The 23738-nt window shown below is 36.7% G+C and overlaps 1 protein-coding gene across 1 annotated transcript; it reads left to right on the top strand.

Moving 5' to 3' along the window:
* The first annotated feature begins 671 nt into the window (after window positions 1-671).
* On the top strand, window positions 672-22093 carry Impa1 (inositol monophosphatase 1). Its single transcript, XM_003479906.5, has 9 exons — window positions 672-801; window positions 3939-4004; window positions 4696-4829; window positions 6656-6760; window positions 8523-8568; window positions 10603-10711; window positions 12637-12745; window positions 18851-19002; window positions 20094-22093. Exons 2-9 carry the CDS (start codon window positions 3942-3944, stop codon window positions 20207-20209), a joined length of 834 nt encoding a protein of 277 aa, XP_003479954.2. The 5' UTR covers window positions 672-801; window positions 3939-3941; the 3' UTR covers window positions 20210-22093.
* Window positions 22094-23738: the final 1645 nt, after the last annotated feature.

The raw sequence follows: 23738 nt of genomic DNA, 5'->3' as shown, positions 1-23738 counted from the left end.
CCTGTTATTCAAGGAAGAGGAAACATTTTAAGGGCTATAGAACAGTCCTGTATTTACGCAATGTAATTTTTGCACCATGTATATTCCCGTCATGTGGACTTTGGAGACAGTATGTCTGTTCCAGTCTCTGCTCTTGCAGAGGATAAATCACTGAGTTCCCAGTCTCATGTTTCTGATGAAGTGAATCATATCTGCTTCATGGAACTGTTGCAACGTTTAAGTGAAACAATGCACATGAACACAATTGCCTTAAGCATTTAAGTCAATGCATATGAACTACGGAGAATAGGAGCAGTTGGGGCTGGTTATCTTTTTCTTTTCTTTCTTTTTAAACTACCATAGGTTTGTCTGGTACCAGTTCAGCGAACTAGCACTGCATAACCGGAGTCATAAATCCAGTTTATGTTTTGTCAAGTAGTAAGCACTTATTCTCATTTATTCTCATTGGAATAAATGAAAGGGAAACGGAAGAGGTGCACAAACAGAAGAAAGAAGGTGTGAGCAAAATAGAAAGGAAAGGCATTCTTAGAGAAGAAACAAGCTGGACAAAAGAAATTTTAAAAACTGAAGGTTTTTAAAAGGAGATGTGGGCCTAGTGAGCCAAGTCCAAGCAGAACCCTGGAACAGCACACCCTGGAGGAAGCTAACGGCGCTCCCGTCGTAGGCGGGGCCTCAGAGTGGCCACGCCCCTCTGATTGGCTTTGTGGAGGCGGGACTTCCTGTCGTCCCGGCCCTCTATCCGGAAGGTCTGATCCTCGGTATCACCGGCTGCTGAGCGAGCGGTATTTCCTCCAACGCGAGGTAAGACCGGCTTTATTCTGTCCATCCCTCCTGGTGAGGCGGGCGTTGGGTGCGGGGCGGTGTCTCTTGGTTGGGCGGCCGCGGGGGGCGTGCCGGGCGGAGGCCCTGGCTGGAAAATCTCTGTGCGGCGAGGTCGGAGCCGCGCTGGCGACACCAGAAGCAGCCTCAGGGTTGGTGCAGCGGTTTCACCCACGCGGTTTTACCGAACACCTGAGGCAGCTTATTTAGTAATTGCCAAATTTGCATTTTACCGGTCCAAGGAAGCTCAGATCGAATTGGCCAATGTGCGGGGTCGTAAAGTCGCAGTATCTGCGGTGGGTCAGGGTCCAGCTCCCGCGCTGTCCTCAGTCGGGGCAGGCGCTGGAGAGTGACCTGGCTTCCCCTGTGGAAGGCTGGCCAGGCCCGAAACTGTTGGAAACGTTTCAGGATGTATAACTTTGGAAAAGTGCAATATCATAAAATATGGGCCTTTGTATAGCAACATTCTTGCAACCAAAAAAAAAATCTCTGAAATAGAGATTTGGGTCTCCTGTGGAGTATTGCTCCCGAATCTAAATTTACTAAGTCATTTTCAGATGCTAACCAGAAAAAGAGCTAGGGCTCAGGACAAGTTTCCTAAAACTGCCATCAGCAAGGCTAGGTAACATTTGGACAAGCATATCTGAAACATAAAGCTGTAAGAATTGTTATGTTTCCACATAAACAATCTTTTGTTGGCTTCACACCCTCATTCCCAAACTGCTACTAATGAACTTCCTTTACCTCATTTCTCTTGACCTTGTGATCAATTTTGGGATTTAACTTAATTTCTCTTATTAGCCCCCTTTCTCAAAAAATGTATTTAAAACTGGTGAGAACATGCAACATGCCCACAGATGGCTAAAATGTAGGAAGACATTGCCCAGTGTTCTGAAAGTGATGTACAAACTTTATGGGTTCTTTCAGGTCAAGGTTCCAGGAATATCATTCAGACTCAGAACCTTGTTTGCTGCCTTACATATTTATATCTGTGGACGGTACCTCTTCTCTGAACTCAAGACCCATCTACATTCTGCTTCCTAATTGACTTTGCCTTTTAATTTTACACAGTGCTCCCATTCCAGTGATTAAAGTTTTGATCTTTGTGTCTCTTATGTAGATCTGAAACTTGACTTCAATTGCTTCTTTTTTCAGTGGATGCCATTATTTATTCAGTTGCCGGAGTAGAAATCTGGTCATCATTCATTTCTGCTCATTCACACACCAATTTATAGTCAGTTGTCAAGTTCCACTAGTTTTATCCTCTGAAGCAGATACTTCAACTTTCAGTCTCTGCCTGCAAAATCCCCTTTCCAGGTTTGAGCCAACTTTTGCGTCTCCTCTGGAGCATTGCTCCTGAATCTAAATTTCCTAAGCCGTCTGCCTTCATGTACTCTTTGCCCTTCCTACCACCTTGCAGTCATTCTGTTCACACTGAGGCCTTGCAAAGGGTGATTCTTATTGCCTCCCCCAGCGTTGCCCCTCTCCATTTCCACTGATCTCTGAGACATCATTCTTGGGTCTTTGAGGTACCAAGAACCTTACAGTTCAGTATTTGCTTTTCCTTCACATCTTGATTCAGTCATGCCCTCAAAGAAACTTTATCTGATACCCGAGTCCAGTCAGATCTCCCTGCTACATCTTTCTCATTGCGTTGCTCCTATGTAACCTTTTAACATTTTTGGCTTTTGGAGTAGTCTATGGTTTTTTTTTTTTCCTCTTAACATCTGACTCCCCACGAGAAAGTGAGTGTGAATGGGACCTAGTCTTCCTCACCATGCTGCTGTACACATTTCATGACTGTGGTGCTGTACACAGCATGTAGTAAGTATTCAGCCATCCTGTTGAATGATTAAATAGTTTCTGGCTGGAGAATCGCAAGATAGAAGGTAACTTTTGAAGTTGACCTTGACACATTGGTAGGAGTAATTCAATGCTATGAGTGGATGGAGTGTGAGTGGCTTGAGCAGAGCGTCTGAGGAGGAAGCACACACAGCCTCAGAACTTCAAGTTCTGATAAGAGGAAAGAGTAGAATGAAGAAAGATTAGGAAGCTATTCTTGAAGAGATGGAAATTGCTATGTCTATAACTTAAAAAGTGGTCTCCTTTTAAAAATTGCCTAAATGTTTGCATCAGGAAGAGAAAGCAACCAGCAGAAACTTACGGATTTTGCCTTCCACACCTCTTCTCTCTGCTTTCCTATAATGTCAGCAACACCATAGGGATTTCTCAGAGTCTGCAACTTGAAATGCTGTCAGTTATCTCAGCTGAAAAGGAGACAGCATGAGGGTTGCTTAATGAAGAGTGTCACATTTGTGGATGCAACAGTTGAAATGTTTCTCCATGCTAGGTACAAATTGCAGAGTTTGATCAGACTAGTAGTCATCAGAAGTGAGTGGAAAGCTGGACAGGTCTGAATACATAGCTAAGTTGTTTTTTCCCCTCTCTTTGAAATTCAAGGAAGTCCTCAGAATGTTGCAGTAGAAAGAGCCACGTACCGTAAAGTCAGAATAGCGTTCAAAAATCTGTGTTAGTGGGCAGATTATTTTTCAGCCTTGAACTTTAACGTCTTCGTCTTTAAAACCTTATTGTCGTGAGTTCAATCCCCGGTACCGATAAAAAAGAAAAAGACAAAAAAAAAAAAACCTTATTTAAAAGAAACCTCACATGTGGTGCATAATTGGCTGGCAATTAGTCAGTACCTGTGCCTTTTGCTCCTTGTCTCGCTGGAATCTTTCTCTTATTTTCACTTTAATTGCCAGCCAACTATATGCAAGTGCTTCTTAATATTTCTTGTCCTTTTGTGCTTGTTCACCGAAGCAACGTTTTCGTTTTTTTCTATAATGTGGGGTAGATTCTTTGGGAGACAATTTTGCCAAGTATTTTTTACTATGAAAATGTTTCTGTGATACGAGTGAATGATGTATTAGGTTTAATTTTTTTTTTTTAACTGCATCTTTGGATAATTCATGGGAAAAAGATCAAACACTATAATTGCAGAGGAGGTAAATCTTGAAATAAAAGTCTTTGCTAAGATGTTTTTGTGAATTAAGTAGTCTGTAATTAAGACTTTCAGAGATTCTAACTACTTTGTGCTTGTATGTGTTAAATATATTCAGAAGATGGCTGATCCTTGGCAGGAATGCATGGATTACGCAGTAACACTAGCAAGACAAGCTGGAGAGGTAAGAACTAAAATGTCCCAGCCAGGATATGATGGATATACAGTGTGTGATTAAATATACATTTGATTAATCTACATTTGTTTTCATTTCAGTAGAACTTTAAAGTGAATTTTTTAAAGTAAAATTTTTAAAATGTTATGGTGACAATCATGAGTACAAAATTGAATATAATATTATGATTTTTGTGTCTAGAAGGACATAACCATTGAAGGCTTATTTTGTAAGATGTAAGAAATTCTTATGAGGTTGTGAGTTCGATCCCTGGTACCAATAAAAAAATGAAAAAGACCAAAAAAAAAAAAAAAAACCCACAAGAGGGGCTGGGGATTTAGCTCAGCAGCATAAGCGCCTGTCTTGCAAGCAGGCAGTCATGAGTTTGATCCCTGGTACCAATAAAAAATGAAAAAGATTCTATATGAGCCAGCCATTGTGGCTCACATCTGTAGTCCCAGCACTCAGGAGGGTGAGACAGGAGGATTGCTGCAGGCTCCAAGTCAGCCTGGAATACAAAATGAGTTCAAGGCCAGCCTGAACTGCATAGCGAGATCCTGTCTCAAAAGGACAAAGGAAAATTTTATGGATAACATTTAAGACAGATTGAGTCTTTTATACTGTTTGTATATTTTATCTTTTTGTTTGCTGTAAAATACATTATACCTTTTCTATTTGCTTACTAAAAAAATCATCTTAGGTGATACGTGAAGCTCTAAAAAAAGAAATGAATGTTATGATTAAAAGTTCTCCAGCTGATTTGGTGACTGCTACAGACCAGAAAGTTGAAAAAATGCTTATCTCTTCCATAAAGGAGAAGTATCCATCTCACAGGTATTTTTACATCAATTTCAAATGATAAAATTAAGCCTATGTTAGGCTAAAGTTTAATTGCAGATACATAACTTTACTTTGGTTGTCTTAACCTGAGAAGGAACTTGTTTTGATGGTGTTCGGTAGCTCAGAGCCCTTTGAGGGAGGAAGTCTTACCTAGGTGACACAGGAGTGGTTGCTAAGGATGGCACTGGTGGTCTTGCTCTTAACTGATGGTTTTAAGTACTTCCTATCAGCCAGGCATGGTGGCACATGTCTGTAATCCCAACACTTGGGAGACTGAGGCAGGAGGATGACTGTGAGTTTGAGGCCAGCCAGGGCTATACATGTATTGAACCATGTATGGAAGCCCTGTTTCAGAAAAACTAAGCCAAACCAAAACAAAACAAAACAAACTTTTCTAACCAAACTATCTTTAATCTCATTAGTTTAAGATTACAAATCTGGGCAGGAAGTTGTGGCTGAGCTCAGTGATTTGTCTGAGATCAGGTGCCAAGAATCAGGGAAGAGGCAGTGTTTGCATTCCTCCATAGTAAGAGAAATGCTTGGATGCTGGCAAGCAAGCACCTTACACAGACATGCTTTAAAAGTTCAGTTAGGTTCATTGTGCTTTGGGCTTGTGGCAGGATAGAGGCTGTTTTAAGGAGCTATAGAGAAAATCGTAAAATCAGGGCCTGTCTCACCAAGTACAGAAATACTGCCATCCTTTTGAAGTGTTAGCATTGCCATTCTGTGCTCCTCTGTCACGCCATTGCCATTCCTGGTCCTTTAGCCATTGAGAAGAGACAGCTGTAGCTAAATATACATCCTACCAAATAAAAGGGACTAGAGCTAAGAGAAAAAGATAAAAAAAAGTGACAATGATTAAAACAGTTCAGTGTTGTATAATGGCAAGTAAACAAAATAGAAAGTTAAAAAGCAGTGAACTCAGATACCATTGTTGAGATTTATGTAGAATTTATAGCATGTTTAAGAAAGATGTGTACACACAGTAATTTTGGTGATTGATTTGCTTTCTCATTAATTTATTTGATGTTCTCTGAATTAGTTATCTTTTACTGCAAGCAAATTATCCTAAAAACGTAGAGCTGTAGACTACAAATTTTTATTATCTCACGATTTCACTGGGATGGGAATGTGAGTCTTTCAGTTGCACGGTTGTAGCCACCGTCTCTCAAAAGAGTTACAGTCAGACTGTCAGTCACAGCTACAGTCATCTCAGGGCTTGGCTAGGGCTGAAGGGGCTGTTCTTCATGTTTGTGATTGTTGGCAACTTCATTTCCTTGTGGGTTTTCTGCTGGCAGCTTCCTGCAGTTCCTCACAGGGGCCTCTTCTTACCCCAGCTCACAGCATGGGCCAAGGAAGGAGAAAGAGAACAAGATAGAAACCATGGAACCATTTTTTGTGAACTAGTCTCTGAAACTACACACTGTTGCTCCAGTTCCTCCTGTTGGTTAGGAATAAATCATTGTGTGCTGCACAAGAGGTTCTAGGCTTCGTATTTTGTAAAAGGGTATCCTGAGAGCCTGTAGACCTACTGCATTTCCTTAATGACTTCTTATCTGCTGTAAATGTGCTTTTCAGGTCCATGTGTTTGTACATTCATGTGTGCCATTAGTTGCTCTGGTATTGTAACTTTTCATATGTTTTGCTCTGGAGGAAATAAAGTAAACCTTCATCTCTTGTGTTGGTTTCTAGAGGAAGGAAAAAGGAGAAAAGGAGGGTACCAACTTGGATTGTTTTATAGTAGATTGTAGCAAAGAAAATGTTATGGTTTGAAGTAGTTGAAAGCAATATAGAGATTAATTTGTCTTTCTTGCTTTTAGCTTCATTGGTGAGGAATCTGTGGCAGCTGGGGAAAAAAGTATCTTAACTGACAACCCCACATGGATCATTGACCCTATTGATGGAACAACTAACTTTGTACACAGGTATGTTTCTAAAGTTTTAATCACTGCTTAGTAACTGGTTAGACTTTAGGAGGACTCTGTTCAGGAACATTTAGACTTTAGGGAATTGTATAATTTATGCTTCTTTAAGTCTCAGAATGTACATATAAAATGTTAATAGCAGATCAAAAGGTATTAAGCTGAAGACCTTATGTCACATGAGGAGGAAGTAAAGAACAAGTAATGTTGGGTTTGTCTTGTGTTGTAAAGTGCACCATTCTTTTTCTTCCTGTAGTAGAAAAAGGAAGCAACATAAATACTTTGTGATTAATACAAAACTAATGAAGTCACTAGAGCAGCGTTGTCCATGTAAGATAAATTTCACCTAGGAGAAAAGAATTAAAAATTACTTAGGTTTTAGGATCAGCAGACCTGGACTTGAATATTGATGCATCTTTTATTGGCTTTGTGACCTTGGGCAAATTAATGAGTAAGACTTCAGTTTTTAAAGTACATACAAAGTGACCATATTAATGGTACCTGCTTCATATAATTATTTATCGTTGGGTCTCCCCAAGTAGTACATTTATATAAGAACTTAATTAGTGCCTGGCCCAGAGTAAGTGTATTATAAGTCATTGAATTATCAGAAGAAAGCCTGATGAAATTGCTGGTGAGAGTTCGTACCTAGTTTGATGGGACTGGATATAGATGTTACTTTTGAACTTGAGATGTAACTGTGTATATCTGTGCTACATTAAAGTCTATAGCTCTAAGGTCTAGAATCTGTATATGATAAAAAGTTAAATGTGGAAAGTGGCTCAAGATATATTGAAATATTAAAAGTTAAGACACTATACAGTGTGATTCTGTTTTATTAAATTAAAAGCTCAAATATAAAATCTTTAATAGATTTTATTTTAAATACTTATATTGAACTTTGTTTTCTTCAGTCTAACTTTCTTGAGTCAGATTTTAAGACTGTTCAAACTGTCATGCAGCCATAGAAATCTCTGTGAGACCTGCTAATTTCCTTTTAAATTTGTAAAGCTCCAAGTGGGGACAAGTAACAGTTTTTTGGTTCCTGGGTTTACTGCAGTTCCAAGCTACAGTGTGAGGAAATAAACAGAAAAAGGAGTACTTTCTTCTTAAGAATCCATGATCAATTTAAAAACTGTGTTTCAATTCATTGATTTTTGTTTGTTTTGGTTTTTTGCTGTACTAGACATAAACCCCAGGCCTTTGCTCTGACTTTTTTCCCCACCTCTTTTTTACTTTTTATTTTGAGACAGTGTCTCCCTAAATCATTACTGTACCCAGGCCAAGTTTGAACTTATGACCCTCCTGCCTCAACCTTCCAGAGTGCACCAACTGTCTCATTTTTTATTCAATTAAAAAAAAAAGATTTTTACACAGTTTTATATGTAAAACCATATTCACAACACTTGACCTTCAATGGATATAAAAGAGCCTTCAGTAAAAAATACACTTCCTCTTGTGTTCCTCAGTTTCTGAGGATCTGTTTCTGGAAGTGGTTGCTGTTAATCAGTCTCCTGAGAAATAATTGTTTCACACGGTTCATTCCTGCAGAAGCATTCTGCACATGGGATGTGTTTGTGTTGTGTATACTACCTCCTCCTTCCCTTCCCCTCATACATACTATAAACACTGCTGCGTTTAACTTATTGGGGGAGGAGGGATGAGACTGTATATGAAGACTTTGGGAAACACTGATAAAAAGATGAATTTTGTTGAAATTAAGTTCTGTGTTGGTAAATTTGTGGGTTTTGTCTCTTTTTTAAAGATTTCCTTTTGTAGCTGTTTCGATTGGCTTTGTTGTAAATAAAAAGGTATGTTGTTTTAAATGTACAATTCATAAAGTGTCTTGATATTTTCTGAGAAAGTAAATATATCTATAATAGATTGAGACTTGTCTCTATATTTAAATTTATATGCATTATTTTGAATGCAGTGTTTTCTGAAGAGTTATAATGAGAAAATACACACATGAAATGAAATACAACTCAGTATCTAATCACTATTATGTCATACAGTCAGATATGATAGAAATTGCTATGATCTAAATACTTTTTGAAAGAGGTGGATTTGAGCTAGTAATGCCTTAATGGTGTTAGTAAGGCGGACATTAAAAAAGCAGGTAGTGGCAGGAACCAAAATATGGTCAGAAAATGCAGAGTATCTTTAGGAACTTATATATAATTGAATACTTACATCTAAAGCACAGTGGGGTAAATTTACCTACTGCATTTCCTTGACTTGTGGCTATTTGATTAGCCAAAGAGTGAGGAATGTTCACTAATATCTTACAGTTCTATCTTCAAGGAGCTGTGATGTTGTTGACTAGCATGTTAGCAAAACAATTAAGAAATACCTGAAAACAACACAAGTTAATACCAATGAAGGCTTCACTATATTGCTACATTAATCAGTGAGCACATCCAAAAGGAGCTAAGTGAACATTTAGCGTATAATCAGCCCGAGCTATATGCTGTGGACTTGTTGAGTACAGAGTCAGTTGTATGAACAAGTAAACGTAGTGTTTAGTGGAACTGTTAAAAAAAAAAATACCGTGGAACACACAAGAGGATAGAAACAATTCTCCTAATAGTGAGTTGGAAAAACCTTCATAATAAGAGGAATTAAATGAGTTGACACTTAAAAAATTAGGGATTTGCCCAATAAACAAAAGGAAAACATTTTAATAAGAAAGAGCATTCAATGAAGTAATTTTGGTTTTGGTTACTTTGAATGAGGTGTCTACAAGCCCAGGGTCTGGAGCATAGGTTCTTACGTGTAGATAGAGTAGGTGGAAGCCAGAACTATTAGTGGTGGTTGGATTTACGGACTGAAAAAGAATAACTTTTAAGAATATAGAAAAAAAAAAGGGAAAAGGAAGCAATGAAAAAAGATTTTTTAAAAAGCCTAATGTATGCAAGTTTTAAGTACTAGGCAGAGAAGAAGGTTTGAAAAAAATGATACTGAGACAACAAAAAGAGGACAGCCAGAAACACGGCGGTGTCACGTGAAGTATTTAGTCCGTAAGATTTGCTCTTTGTGTGATCAAGACTGAACCCAAATTTAACATTTTAAGAGATACAAAGTGCAGACTACTCTCAGTGACAGGGAAGAGGAAAAAGTTTATGGTATCTTTGATTGTAGTTCATAATAACACCTGATTCTGGGTAATTTATAATGAAGAGACATGTATTGGCTCATCGTTCTGCGTACTGGAAACTTAGCCCATGATCTTCCAAGATGGCGTCTTGTGTGCTGTATCCTCCAAAGGGGAGAAAAGTTGAGTTCTCCTCTCCCTCCTCTTGGTGGCAGAAGATGGAAGGGCTGAGAGAGCACAATCTTGAAAACCGTAGAGGCAATAAACCCACCCATCACCTTTTAAAGGCCCCATTTCCAATGCCATCACATTGGCAGTTAAATTTCAGCACGTCTTGGAGGGGACAGGCATTCAAACCATAGCAGCTAGGGAAGAAGAAGCTTGGTGAGCAGATTCTATAAGAGAAGTCTAAGAGAAGAAGGATCTGATGATCCCACAACCCATCTGTAGGGTATGGGTTGTGGAGTAGGGATCCTGGGACAGTGTTCATTTAATAAGAATGCAGTCCTGATGTGAGGTAGTGTGGGTGCTCTAAGTCTAGATACAGGTGTAGGGAAACTCAAGAATTATACTCTGATGACCTCTTCTGTTTAGGCTGGAAATAAACATTTTATGTATCCCACAGTTTAGCCATTTGAATACACTGTTGATCAATATACTACGTTTTGTTATATTTTTTTAGAAAAAAATGTTGGATTTCGTGAAGAAAAATACTCAGATTTGGTAAAGGAAACTTGTTTCTCCTCTGCAGATGGAATTTGGAGTTGTGTACAGTTGTGTGGAAGATAAGATGTACACTGGCAGAAAAGGAAAAGGTGCCTTTTGTAATGGCCAAAAACTACAGGTTTCAAAGCAAGATGGTAGGCCTGTCCTCCAAATTTTCATAGAATTGGTATTGGAAAGTCATGTTTGATAGCTTAACTGTTTTTGTTTTTGTTTTTGTTTTTGTCTTTCCTTTTTATCGGTACCAGGGATCGAACTCACGACTGCCTGCTTGCAAGGCAGGCGCTTATGCCGCTGAGCTAAATCCCCAGCCCCCAGCTTAACTGTTAATATGGAGTTCCCCAGTTATCAACTGATTCATAAATTGTGCTTATTTTCTTCTAACTTTGGCATTTTGACTCAGTTTTGAATGTGAAAGAAATGGAAAACAAAGCTAAGCAGATACATTTCTGGTCAGCATTGTACTAGGTGTCGGATATAAGAAGTTGACTGAGAATGGCTTCATACCTGCACGGTTTATTGTTTTAGCTGCAGCATCTCAGATTCTTCACAAAAGTCCTCTGATCTTATGCCATTTTAGGGCAACCATTAAACAATAAGTTGAAAGTAGAGTGTTAAATCTGAGAATCATTAAAAATGATAGATACACAGTTATCCCTCTGTATCCACAGACTGGTTGTAAGACCCCCTGCCAACACCAGGATCCGTATATGTCCAAGTACCTTACATAAAATGCTGTCATATTTGTATATTACCTGCCCACATGCTCCTGTATACTGCTTGAGTGACGTACATTATGTAAATATTGTTAGCCTATAATGTTTAGGAAGTAATAGCAAGAAAGAAGTGTATATATTCAGTACAGGCACACTACACTTTCGATTTAATGTTAATTGAGTCTCGATGTGGAACCTTCAGATTAAAAAACTGACTACATTTTTCATGAGCTAGATGATCTAGCTCATCTAATGTGTTACAGCCGTTGAAGTTTTGAGTTACCTTTCTTTGGGAAACCACACTGAACATTTCCCAAAGGTTATTTGTCTTTTTTTTTTGTTTTTTAGTACCAGAGATTGAATTCAAGATCTCGTGGTTGCCAGGCAGGCATCATGTCGCTGAGCTATAGTCTCAGCCCTCCTATAGTATATACTGTCCGATTCTTTAAAGTATAGCAAGAGCTTAAAAATACTTGCAGTCTAAGTTCAGAACCCTTCTAGCCTTTTATAATTTCTCTCCTACACTTGAGAGCAGTTTTAGTTTTTACTCATTGAACTCTCAGGCCACACAAATTGAATGATACGTCTTATTATTGAGATAGTAACGTACATCTTTGAACTGAAGGAGTGTGGTAACTTTTCATAGAAATAGCTCTTGTGTGTTGTGTAATTTTTTTTTAAATTTTTTGCTTGTTTTGTGGTACTAGGAATTGAACCTGCAGCCTTATACATAGTAGGCAGGTGCTTTATCACTGAGCTACATTCCTAAACCTTAATTATTTTTTACTTAATTAAATTGTGTGGCAGTTAAAAATAGTACAACAGTTACAAACTCACAGGGAACAAAGAACTGATAATTAAACATCTTACCTGATGGGAGGAGATGAAGAGAGGAGAGTGTTGAATTGTGGAAAGATTCAGTCCTGATACTTCTAAAGGAGAATGGAAAATACAGATAACCTGTCCGCTTAGTAAACTGGAGGTTGAATAAGAGATGGCGCCTTCGTATCAAATCTGTATATAAATTCCTTATAGAATTTAATTTATACTTTAAGAGACTTGTTTCTCACTGAAGGTATGCATGCAGACAAACTAGTTATATTCTGCACATTTTGGGTAAAAGTCTTAAAGAACATAACTTTTGATAATAAAATTAATACTTGGAGTGATGTAATTTTGAAATTTTTTACTTGAAAATAAAAAATAAAACAACTTTTTAGTATTTTAAAGTTTAGAAAAAAATTGATAAAAATAAGAAGAGGGATATAAGTGTCCTGTTTCATTCTGAGTTACATATGTCAGATTTTTCTAGACTCTAGTGTTTATTTAAAACATTTCTTTTCCAGATATTACCAAAGCACTCTTGGTAACCGAGTTGGGATCTTCCAGAACACCAGAGACTGTAAAAGTCATTCTTTCTAATATGGAAAAGCTTTTTGCTCTTCCCATTCATGGGTAAGCTCTTTTCCTTTTTTCACCTAAAGTTGCAAGATAATTTGAATTTTTAAAAGAATAAATTTTCTTCTACAAATTAATTTTTTAGTAACAGATACAAGATCTCTACCATAGTACTAATTTTGTGATGTAATTTTGAAATTCTTTTACTTGAAAATAAAAAAATAATTCCAAACAACAAAAATGTGTCAATATAAAATAGTACAAAAAAATCATAGTATACTTTTTGGTGTTGTTGTTGTTGTGTTGGAGATTGAACCATGGTCTTTCCTGTATCTCTAGACACTTTTCTTTTTTGGTACTAGGGATCACATTCACGACCTGATACTTGCAAGGCAGGTGCTTATGCCTCTGAGCTAAATCCCTGGCCCCAGACACTTTTTATTTGAATACAGGTTTTCACTTCAGTTCCTCAAGTTGGGCTTGAATGCAAGATCTTCCTGCTTTAGTCTCCCAGAGTACTGGGATGATAGTAGTACACTTTTTAACCCAGACTTATCTGGTAACATTTTACCCTAATCATTTCATGATTATGTGTGTGTGTCTGTGTTTTCCCTGAATCATGTCTGAGTAAATTATATGCTTTATTGCTTTTTTACTTATAACTCTCACTTTATTTTGTAAATATAGTGATATTCTCTCCCATAGTCCATACAGTTATTAAATTCATATATACTAACATCATCTAATCCAGTTTTGTCTAACATCATCTAATCCAGTTTTGTCATTATTCTAATAATGCCAGTTATACTGTTTTCCTTCTTGTAGTGCAAAATCCAGTTTAGGTTTGGCACTGCATTTGGGAGAGAGGTTAAAGGAATTCCAGGGTTTGCATTCAGGGCTTCACATGTGCTGTACTGTTGAACTATGTCCCAGCGCTGGCATTACGTTTTGCTGTTGTGTCTCAGCATCCTCAGTGTATCTTGTATACAGTGTACAGTACGGTTCTGCTTTATCAATCACTTTGAATATCTTCTTTAACACACAACAGAAGACTAGTGATGTATTAATAGGACTGCTTCATTCAGCTTCGATTGTTATATATTGTGATTGGTGTGTATATTTACAGTTACTGTATTTATTTGGTAAATTCTTTCTGCTTTGATTTTGTTTGTTGTTTTTGTCTTTGTTTCGTGGTATGGGGGACTGACTCAAGGACCTAAAACATGCTGGGAAGGCCTTTACCAGTGAGCTGTGTATTCCCTTGCTTTCTTATCTATTTATTTAGTATTTTGTATTGTTTGGTTTTCTTCTGTTGGTTTTTCAAAGCAGGGTTGAACTATGCAGTCAGGGTGGCTTTGCACCTGCTATGAGCTCCAGGTAGCCTCCGATCTTTGATCCACCTGCCTCAGCCTCACAGGTGCTGGGATTCTAGGCGTGCAGCAACACAACCTGGCTGAAATTCTTTTTTGCCGTTTTAGAAAGGTTAAATTTTAATCTAGTGGATTTCTTTTGCATTACAACTTTTTATACTTATACTGTTTTTAATACCCTTCTAAATTAACCATTTACTGCTTATAAGGATTCCAGAAATTTTTGGCTTTCACTTATTTCCTATCTAATTTTATTCTTTTTCCCTCTTGTCCCATTTTTAAGTTGTATTCTATTTTGTTGAACATATCAATTTTACACATTCTTCAACCCTTGATTCCACTGTTTGATGTTAGTCCTTTATTGGCTTTATAAAGTGCTCACACTCCTTTTGAAAATATTCCCAGTTACCCTTTGATTGGATAATGCCCATCCTACAGTGGATTCCTTGGCGAGAGCATGTGCCCACAGTATTCCTTGAAGTTTGATGTATGTGTTTCACTGTTTTTCTATGGCCTTAAAACATGAAGGGCTGCTTAGCTGGATCTGAGAGCCTCAGTATAAGAAAGCAGGAACTAAATTATTTCCTGAAAATGCCTTCATCCTTGCCTTGCTTTTTGTGTTGTTTTGAGAACTAGCCAGTCTAATTTACTTGGCTTTTCAGTTATTTTATGTTTCACCTGGGATCTCTGAGAATTTTTTCCCTTTATCTTTAAAGGCTAATACTTTTACACAATCAAAAAAAATGCTTTAAAATAGTTCATTCTGGACCAGTTTTGTGTTGTAATGTGTAGATTCATGTCTTTTTCTTTTTTGGAAAGTTCTGTTGAGCTGTAGTTTTAAAGATCCACTCACTTTTGCTACCTTCAACTATTTTTGGTTCCATTTCTGCTTAGTTTTTGGATTGTTGATGTACTTTTTTTCTCAGTTACAAAAGTATTTGTTTAGGAATTTAATCTGATTACATTTGTTTTAGTTTTCTTCTGTTTCATTGTTGGTTTTTATGGAAGACTTTTGTTAGCCAAAAAACTAAAACATTTTCATGAGTAATGTCTGTTATGCACTAATTTTGTGTCATAGGTGTCACTGACTTCTTTCCTTTTTTTGTTTTTATTTCAATGGTATTGGGGCTTGAACCCAGGGACTCACATATGCTAGCAGTGATCTACCACTGAGATACATCCCCGGTCACCTAAGTTATAAGACTTAAAAACTGACCAAAGATCATCTTAATAATCCAGCCTTATTTTGTAGATGAGGTAACCTGAGATTCAAAAAAGGTGAAGTAGCTTAGCTGAGATCACATAATTAGGGAAGACTATATGCTGCAACTCTGTAGCTTCCAGATCCTTCGTTCTCCAATATTAGACTTCTCTTTTAGGAGTCAAGATGTTTAAAGTATAGTCTGACCATGGTAAAACTGAATATGGGTATAAATCTGTGTTCAATATCGTAAAGAGTAAATTAAAAGATGGAATCACTGTCATGCAGCTGTGGAGCCTCCCAGGATGATGTTTTTGAGGCAAGAAGATCGTGACTTAAAAAAACCCGCTGCTGCGATTTGCTGTTTTGAAGCAAGGACTTTAACCAGGACTTTAACCATAATAGAGCTAAAAATGGACTGCTTTAAACTTTTATCTTGCCTGATTTTTGCTGTACGTTATTTTCAGTAGTTTCGCCAGGAAAATATTACCAAAGATGAGTAGTAACTTAGTGATTTCTTTTTCTGATCTGTTGCTTTCAGCTAATTCTTCAGAGTTATTTATGTAAAACAAAATCAGAACAAAGAGAATCATAATCTGGGTAAATGCCTTAAACAAGTAGAAATAGTGTATAATAGTTTCCTAAGAAATGTTTATGAGATAAAGTAAATTTGAGGGTCGACTTCCTTCTTTAATTTTGAGGAATCCATTTAGATGAGATGTGTGATATATAATGTTTGTGCTATTATATAGTGTTTTCCACCTGCAGCCCCCTTTTTCTTATCTTCTTTTTTTAATGTCATAATAAAAAAATAAAAGTTTTGTTACTTGTTGTACATTAACTATATTATATGTTGTATACGCAGCCCAAGCCAACTCCTCTTCAAAAAAAGAAAAAAAAAATGAGAACAAGGAAAAGGTGGGCCTAAGGTTGAACACAGCAGAATAATTTTCATTATTAACAAAACAACTGTTTATTAATGACCTTCTATACATGAGGCACTCAGCTTGTTGTTTCACACATATTATTTGGAATCTTTACAGTAGTAGCCTATGATAAATTGGTGTCTTCTTGTTGGTAACACAGAAGCTAAAATTCAGAGATTTTACCATAATTATGAGTTTTAAGTAACCAAGCAGCAGAGCAGACTCACATCTTTACAATGCCAAGATAATCCTTTTTACTTTCTACCATACGGGGCTATAGGAGGGTCAGACTAAGGTAGGATTTAGAACACATAGTGAGGATCTGGTCCACAGTTTCACTACTGGGTAATTGAATAATCTTTTTAGGGAGTCCACTGGTAATATTTACCACAGAGCAATGTGCTCTTGCTGACTGTCATACTTCCCCTTCCCTAAGGGCCCATACTCTTCCCTACCAGTAGGCAGAAGCATCACTAGTAGCTAAGGCTGTTGTTCTTAGCCTGGGATTCTACCCCTGACTCATGTAAGAGGTCTGAAGTTGTTCTAGAGCGTGAACTATGAGCTATCATCACAGTCAGCTGATTCTTCAAATTTTTCTTGTGTTTCTAGAATTATTTATGTGGAACAAAATGAGAACAAAGAGAATCGTAATCCAGATAAATTTCTTAAACAAGTAGGAACAACCTAATAGGTTCCTGAGAAATGTTTATGAGACAGAGTAAATTTGGGGGGTCAAGTGCCCATATGAGAAAGGAGGAAATGCACCTGTTTATCTAAACAACAACAAAAAAGCCACTACAGTTAGATTTTATTTATTGAGGAAGCAAATATCTCAAAATCGTTTGTACTTGCTATTTCTTTCTTAAATTTGATGTGTCACAAACACAAGCTGAAAAACTTACTCCAAAGACATCATGTCTTTCTAATTTTTAAAAAATTATTTTGATAGGAAGGAGTTTACTTTTTAGGTACAGTAAAGAATAATGCCATGTTAATTACTAATGTTCTATTATTTTTTTATAAAAAATGAACTGTGAAACATTTTGGTGAACAGAACTCACAGCTTTATTTCTAGAGGTTTAATTATCAAAACAGTTCCAGAAAGAAAATTCCAGATATAAGGACACCTTTCTCCTGAATAAAAACATTCTCTAACATAACCACCATTATAAAACCAAGAAATTAATATTTAAGCTAATATTGACAATTTGTTTAAAGTTTGAAAACATTCCAATCCAAAGTTCAATCATAATGCATTTAGTTGTCATTTTTATTAGTTTCCTTTAACCTAGAACAGTTATATAGTCTTTTTTTGTGATACTGATATTTTTGCAGAATGTAAGCCAGTTGTTTTATAAGATTCTCTTCAACTGAGTTTGTTTTACTTTTGCTTGAGTTACACATTTTTGATAGGAATGCCACAAAAGTAATGTTTTTTTTCCTTTCTCAGCACATCAGATCAGGAAGCACATGATAATCTATTTGTCCCATTATGAGTGGTACTAACTTTGGTCACTTGGAAATTTAGACCATTCTAATAATGTGGTTTTTCCCATTGCAAGTACTATATGTCCTGTTGGGGAGATATTTTGACATTAGGTAAATTTTAAACTTTCACTTGCTAATTTCACATTTGTTAATGATGCGTTTCTGAGTCCATTATTGCTGTAATGGCTGTCCAGTAGTGTGCATGCTTATTATAAATTGTTATATTTCTGAAGAATGGGTGCTATGAGAGGACAGAACTGAAGTAATCTTTCAAGGCAGCACTAAGTCTGTGTAAAACCTAGGGAAGCTGTTACCCTTTCCACACATGTGTGATGCACACCCAGGGGGGAATGATCAGTAATAACGTGTGGCAGAACGGAATCCAGGAAAGGAACAGCTTTCTTTACACAGTCCTGCTGTGATCTGTCTCATAACAAAGCCAGGCACCCCTGCCTGTGGGTTAATACTTTTGTATGATGCACGAGCAGGAGGAACGGAGGCAAGACAGAACAGCCCGGCAGTTCTCTGATTACTTAGCTGGATGAGATCATTGGTTACAAGAGTAGGTTAATGATCGTGAAGCTTGGTACAAACAGGATCCAACATAATCTGTTAAGCTCTCATGGTTACAAGAATCTAGAAAGTAATTAATGAAGCCAAGAAGCAGTTACAGAGCTAAGCAATTTCAAAGGAACAAAGTTTTATAAAGAACAGTTTTTCTTGTACAATTTTCCCTTTTAATAGCATGAAGTTTTGCTTCAAACAGGCTGCATATTTGTGTGTGTGTGTGTGTGTGTGTGTGTGTGTGTGTGTGCGCGCGCGTGTGTAAAACAATCTAAGCTACCATGCCTAGATTTGGACAAGTATGAATATACATGTGTGCTATTATAATAGAATTGTAGCATTTTCCATATTTTTCAATGGTTCTTTTTCTAAGAATTTGTTTTAATGTTTACCTTCTACCTGATTGCTTTGTGGGGATGAGTTTTGTGATTTTTATATAGTATGCCTCATTAGATTTTACATACTTACTTTAAAATTTGAGGCTGCTTTTTTTTTTTAACCTTTATCCTCTTGATTGATTAAAGTTATCTTAGTCAACACTTACACTGAAGTTAAGGAGGAATGTACCTCATTTAAAAGGATTACCTTTTCCACTCTTACTTTTAAATGTTAGAATCCGGAGTGTTGGAACAGCAGCTGTTAACATGTGCCTTGTGGCAACTGGAGGAGCGGATGCGTACTATGAAATGGGAATTCACTGCTGGGATATGGCAGGAGCTGGCATTATTGTTACTGAAGCTGGTGGAATACTAATGGATGTGACAGGTAAAATTATGGGGTAATAAAGCACTTTTTTCCTACATATCAGATTTTCCTCTGTAGAGTTATTAAATATTATTGATATAAATGAAATTAGACCCATATATGTAAAAATGGTATTGTCTCACTAGTGTGAGAAACTAAACAAGAAAATAGGATATGAAATTTACAATGGGTATTAGGAATTGGGAAGAAACTGTTCAAAAGATAACAAACTGATGGAGGAAAGAGGAAAGGAAGAAAGGGAAAAAATGTATACGGAAGCACAAGATAATTAAGATTAATTATGCAGCTAGCTTTTATTTGTTCCTTGAAAAGACTGTTTTTTGCTAATACTGTTTGGACGAGATGTCATGCCTATCTCTTGTACTCCGAAAAACTACTGTGAAGACAACAATACACGATGTACTAACTATTGTAACTGTTCTACTAACCTGTTTTGAATCTCAGTTTCACTGTTTTTTTTTTTAATTGATATATATTATGCTTTAGCTTTTAGGGAAACAAACTGTGTGATTCTTTTCAAAATAAAAATGAAAGTGAGAAGATAGAGGCAGGGATGAGCATTAATGGCAGTGTGGGACTGATAATGGGAAGTGGCTGAGTTCCTTCCTATGTACCCAGAGTTTCTGAGTGACTGTGGAGAAGGGCAGACAGGCCTGATTCTTCGGGCCGCGTGGAGAGCTTCCTGGATGTGGATAGGTGGTAGGTCACAGTGGGCTTCCTTCTCCACCTCTTCCTACTTTAGCCCTAATGAAGCTAAATACTGGATTTGAACTGATGGTAAAAATGTTAAAGCATGAAAGTAGTTAAAGAATTTGCCAGTTACCAGGGACAAGCACTAGGAGATGAGAAGGCAGAGTGGTATAGAAGTGTATCAGAGGCGATTTCCTGTCTCTAGATTGACAAGCAGTAAAGAGGTGACAGGAATGTACAGAAAAAAAGACAGAGAAAAGATGGCGTTTTTCAGACTGGTGAGTTGAGATTTCCACTCACACTGGTATTTACTAAAAACAACCCAAAACACTTAGAAACTGTTTTTTTCAGATTATTTTTATCCAGTATATAACCTTTTCCCATATTCTATTTGATCCTAGGTGGACCATTTGATTTGATGTCACGAAGAATAATTGCTGCAAATAATAAAGCATTAGCAGAAAGGATAGCCAAAGAAATTCAAATAATACCTTTACAAAGAGATGATGAAGAGTAATTACAGCAGCCTCATTACTCAGTTATTCCCAGATTTACTGCAGCTCTGATGGGTATCTGTTTCAAATATATGAGAAGATTGACTTAACTTGTCTTTGATGTTCTGATTTTAAAATGGGAAGTTTTACTACAGGCTGTATGCAAAAATAGATATAATATTTGTTTTGTGGCTTTAAAATGTTTTGTGTTTAAGAATATACTTTGGGAAAAACATACCAGAAGTATAGTTTGTGAGCTATGCATTGAAATACTCAATGAATATTTCTATTTATATTCAGAAGCACTCAATTAGAAAGTGATTTTTTGTTTTTGAAAAAAATGTTCTCTGTGTTCCAAAAGTTATATTTAATTAAATTTATAATGACATAATAGTGTTTTTTAGATAATGGTTTTGTTTCTTAGCAGAAAACGTTGTATCTGTCAAGTATTAGGCACCACCAAAAATGGACATTTTAAGAATGAATATTTTTAGCCAATACTTCCTATTTATAATAAACACATAAAGTAATGAACTCACTAATCCGTATTTTTGCCTTTTTTTTTTTTTTTTTTTTTTTGTAGTACTAGGGATTCAACCTAGGGCCTTTTTACTAATCACCACTCCTTTTTAAATTTTTATTTTGAGATAGTCTTGCTAAGAAGCCTAGACTGGCTCAAATTTGTAATCTTCCTGTCTCAGCCTCCCAGAGTACTTGTCTTTTTTAAGTTCATGCTACATTTCCTGTTACCATACCATTTCACATGACCGTATTGCCATATAGTGTTGCTTATTGCGAACATTTTCTCAGTAATGTTTTCCATTGCACATGTTATGGTATAAGTTTGGATTGCCTTCAGGTATTCTGTGTAAGAGAAAAAACTTCTCAAAAAGCACTGCTGTGAGGTTTCTGATATAGTTAGATACCACATAACAGTTTCTTAATTCTGAGTGTTTGTTTGTTTTTGAGATAGTTTCTGTTTCCCAGACTAAGCTCAAACTCAAAATCCTCTCTTCAGCTTCCTAAGTAGCTGGAGGTAAAGTTTGCACCATCACATCTGGCTTTCTGAAGTTGATGCTTACGTTGTATTGATGTTTACACTGATGTGGTTATGCTGACAAATACTTGTGTTGTTATATTGAACTCAATTTCATTGCTGCTATGTTTATATATTGTTTAATTAACTTTAACCTGTCAAATTCAGAAAGAAAGTTACATAGCTTCATAGCCATTTTAAAAGGTTAACATTGTTTTAGCCTTGTCTCTTGGCATGTGAATAAATGGCTAAGTTTTATTGTAGCTGCACATGAGGCTTGTATTTGATAAAATGAAAAGTGCTTATATAAAGACACAAAGATTTGAGTACTAATGATGGCAATTACGTTGTTAATCACATGCACTTAAAACATTTCATATTGTGTAATTCTAAGGCAGGTTGTTTTTGCAATTAAATATATTTTAATTAAAAAAGCTATCATGGATAACATTTTAAATAAAAGTATAATTGATATTTGTATTATTAAAGTTTATAGTTGAAACTGCTTTTAAGAATTTTATGTTGAACTTTAAATATTTGAAACTTGGAGTTGTCAATACATATTGTTGTTGTTTACCTGTAGTTTTTACAACTTTTCTAAGGACTTAAAAACTTTTTCCCCTATACGTAGCTTTTACATTCTTTTCTAAGTGAAACTAGATCTTTCGTGGCTGAGTCTTCATTATAAACTATATTGAAAAAGGATGACAAGTAAAATTCCCAGCAATATATTATTAAAATGTTATTCTGTCCCCTGCCAGGTCCTTTTCAGGTTCTGTTTTCCAGGTGTTTTTCTTGGATTCTTTCGCTTTTGACTGTCTGATGTTCCTTTGTTTTGAAAATATATTAAAGTTTTTAAGATAAGGTGAAAGTAAGGCTTCATTTATAAAATGCCTTATTTAAAGTAAATGCAAGATGGAAGCGAAGTTGAATTAATTAGTAGAAATAAGACTAACTTATATTCTGTGTGACTAGGAAATCCAAAAAAAATCTTTAGATAAAGCATCAAAATTAGTGTGAGAATTATTATAGAAAATGATTTATATAACTGCATTTATCTACAACTTAGTTACATAAGGTAATATTTTCTGAATATACCATTTGCAGTAGTATAAAAAAGAAGTCCTCTAAGTAATTTCATAGGTTTTGTTTGTTTTGGTTTTTGGGTTTGTTTGTTTTATTTGGTTTGGTTTAGTTTGGTTTGTTTTTTTGAGATAGAATTTTGCTGTGTGGTTCAGGCTGGACTTGAACTTACCACGTAGCCCAGGTTGGCCCGGTATTCACAGCAGTTTTCCTGCCTCACCCTCCCGAGTGCTGGGACTATCAGCATGTGCCACCACACCCGGCTCGTAACTGTTCTAATGCAGGGTGCGGAGCTGCACATGTAGCTCAGTGGTAGAGCATTGGCTTAGCATGGGTTTGGTGCCCACTACTGAGAGAGTCAGAGAAAAGACTAGATAAGATGGAAAGAAGATATGCCAGAGGTCTGCACAGAAAAGCTACAAAACATTACTAAGAAAAATTTAAAAATATCTTAAATTAGGCTTGTGGCTTAGAAAATTCAATACTTCTCAGATGTCAGCTTTGCCACATTGGTCTGCAGATTCACACATTCCCAATCGTACTCCTGATGATGTTGAAGAGGGGAGGGATGTTAGCAAGCTTTCTGCCACTGCAGCAAGATACCTAGGATAATTTACTTGTGGAAAGTTTTATTTTGGCTCACAGGTTTTGGAGGTTTCAGTCCATTATTGGTTGCTCCCCATTGCTTTGGGCCTGTGCAGAGGCAGCACATCATCGTGGGTGTGTTTTGTGGCAGAGGAAAACTCCCATCTGACAGCCAAGAAGGGAAGGATGAGAAGAGAAATGGTCCCCCAGTCCCCTTTGAGGGCCTGCCCAAAATGGCATAAAGACCTCCTGTTAGTCCCTTCTTCTTAAAGGTTCCAACATGTCCCTTCAGAGGGACAGTCAACATCCAAGCTACAGCAGGAAGTGACACCTGTCGGGTGGGCAATTTACATGGAAATGTAGAGGGCTAAAAATAGCTAAAATCATCTGAAGAACAAGGTTAGGATTTCTCCCAAGACGTCATAATGAAAGCAGTGATACCAGTGCAAGGCTAGACACTGTTCAAAGAAATAGTCAAAGAATATGCTGGCGCTCTCTAGTTTATAAAAAGTGCCAGTGCAATGCAGTGTAATCAGTCTTTCCAGGAAATGCTGTAATCATTGGATATGCATATTAAAGGAGAAAAATACTGATCCCACCACACCGTGTGAAATCCAGGTAATCCAACATCTAAATATAAAGGGGAAAATATTAGCTATTCTGATCCAAAAGATAGCATGTTTTTCTAGCTCTGGTGAAAAAAGACTTGGTAAGCACATGAAAACTGGGTCCTACAGAACCTATCTGATCTATCATCAAAATAAACAATCACGAAGCTGGGTATGGAGGTATATACTAGTAATGCCAGTACTGGGGAAGCTGAGGCAGAAGGATTGCAAGTTTGAATA

The sequence above is a fragment of the Cavia porcellus genome, unplaced genomic scaffold (assembly GCF_034190915.1).
Source record: "Cavia porcellus strain 051 isolate PalLab524CR breed Dunkin Hartley unplaced genomic scaffold, mCavPor4.1 scaffold_10, whole genome shotgun sequence".
Lineage (NCBI taxonomy): Eukaryota > Metazoa > Chordata > Mammalia > Rodentia > Caviidae > Cavia > Cavia porcellus.
This window is presented reverse-complemented; position numbering and strand designations above follow the sequence as displayed.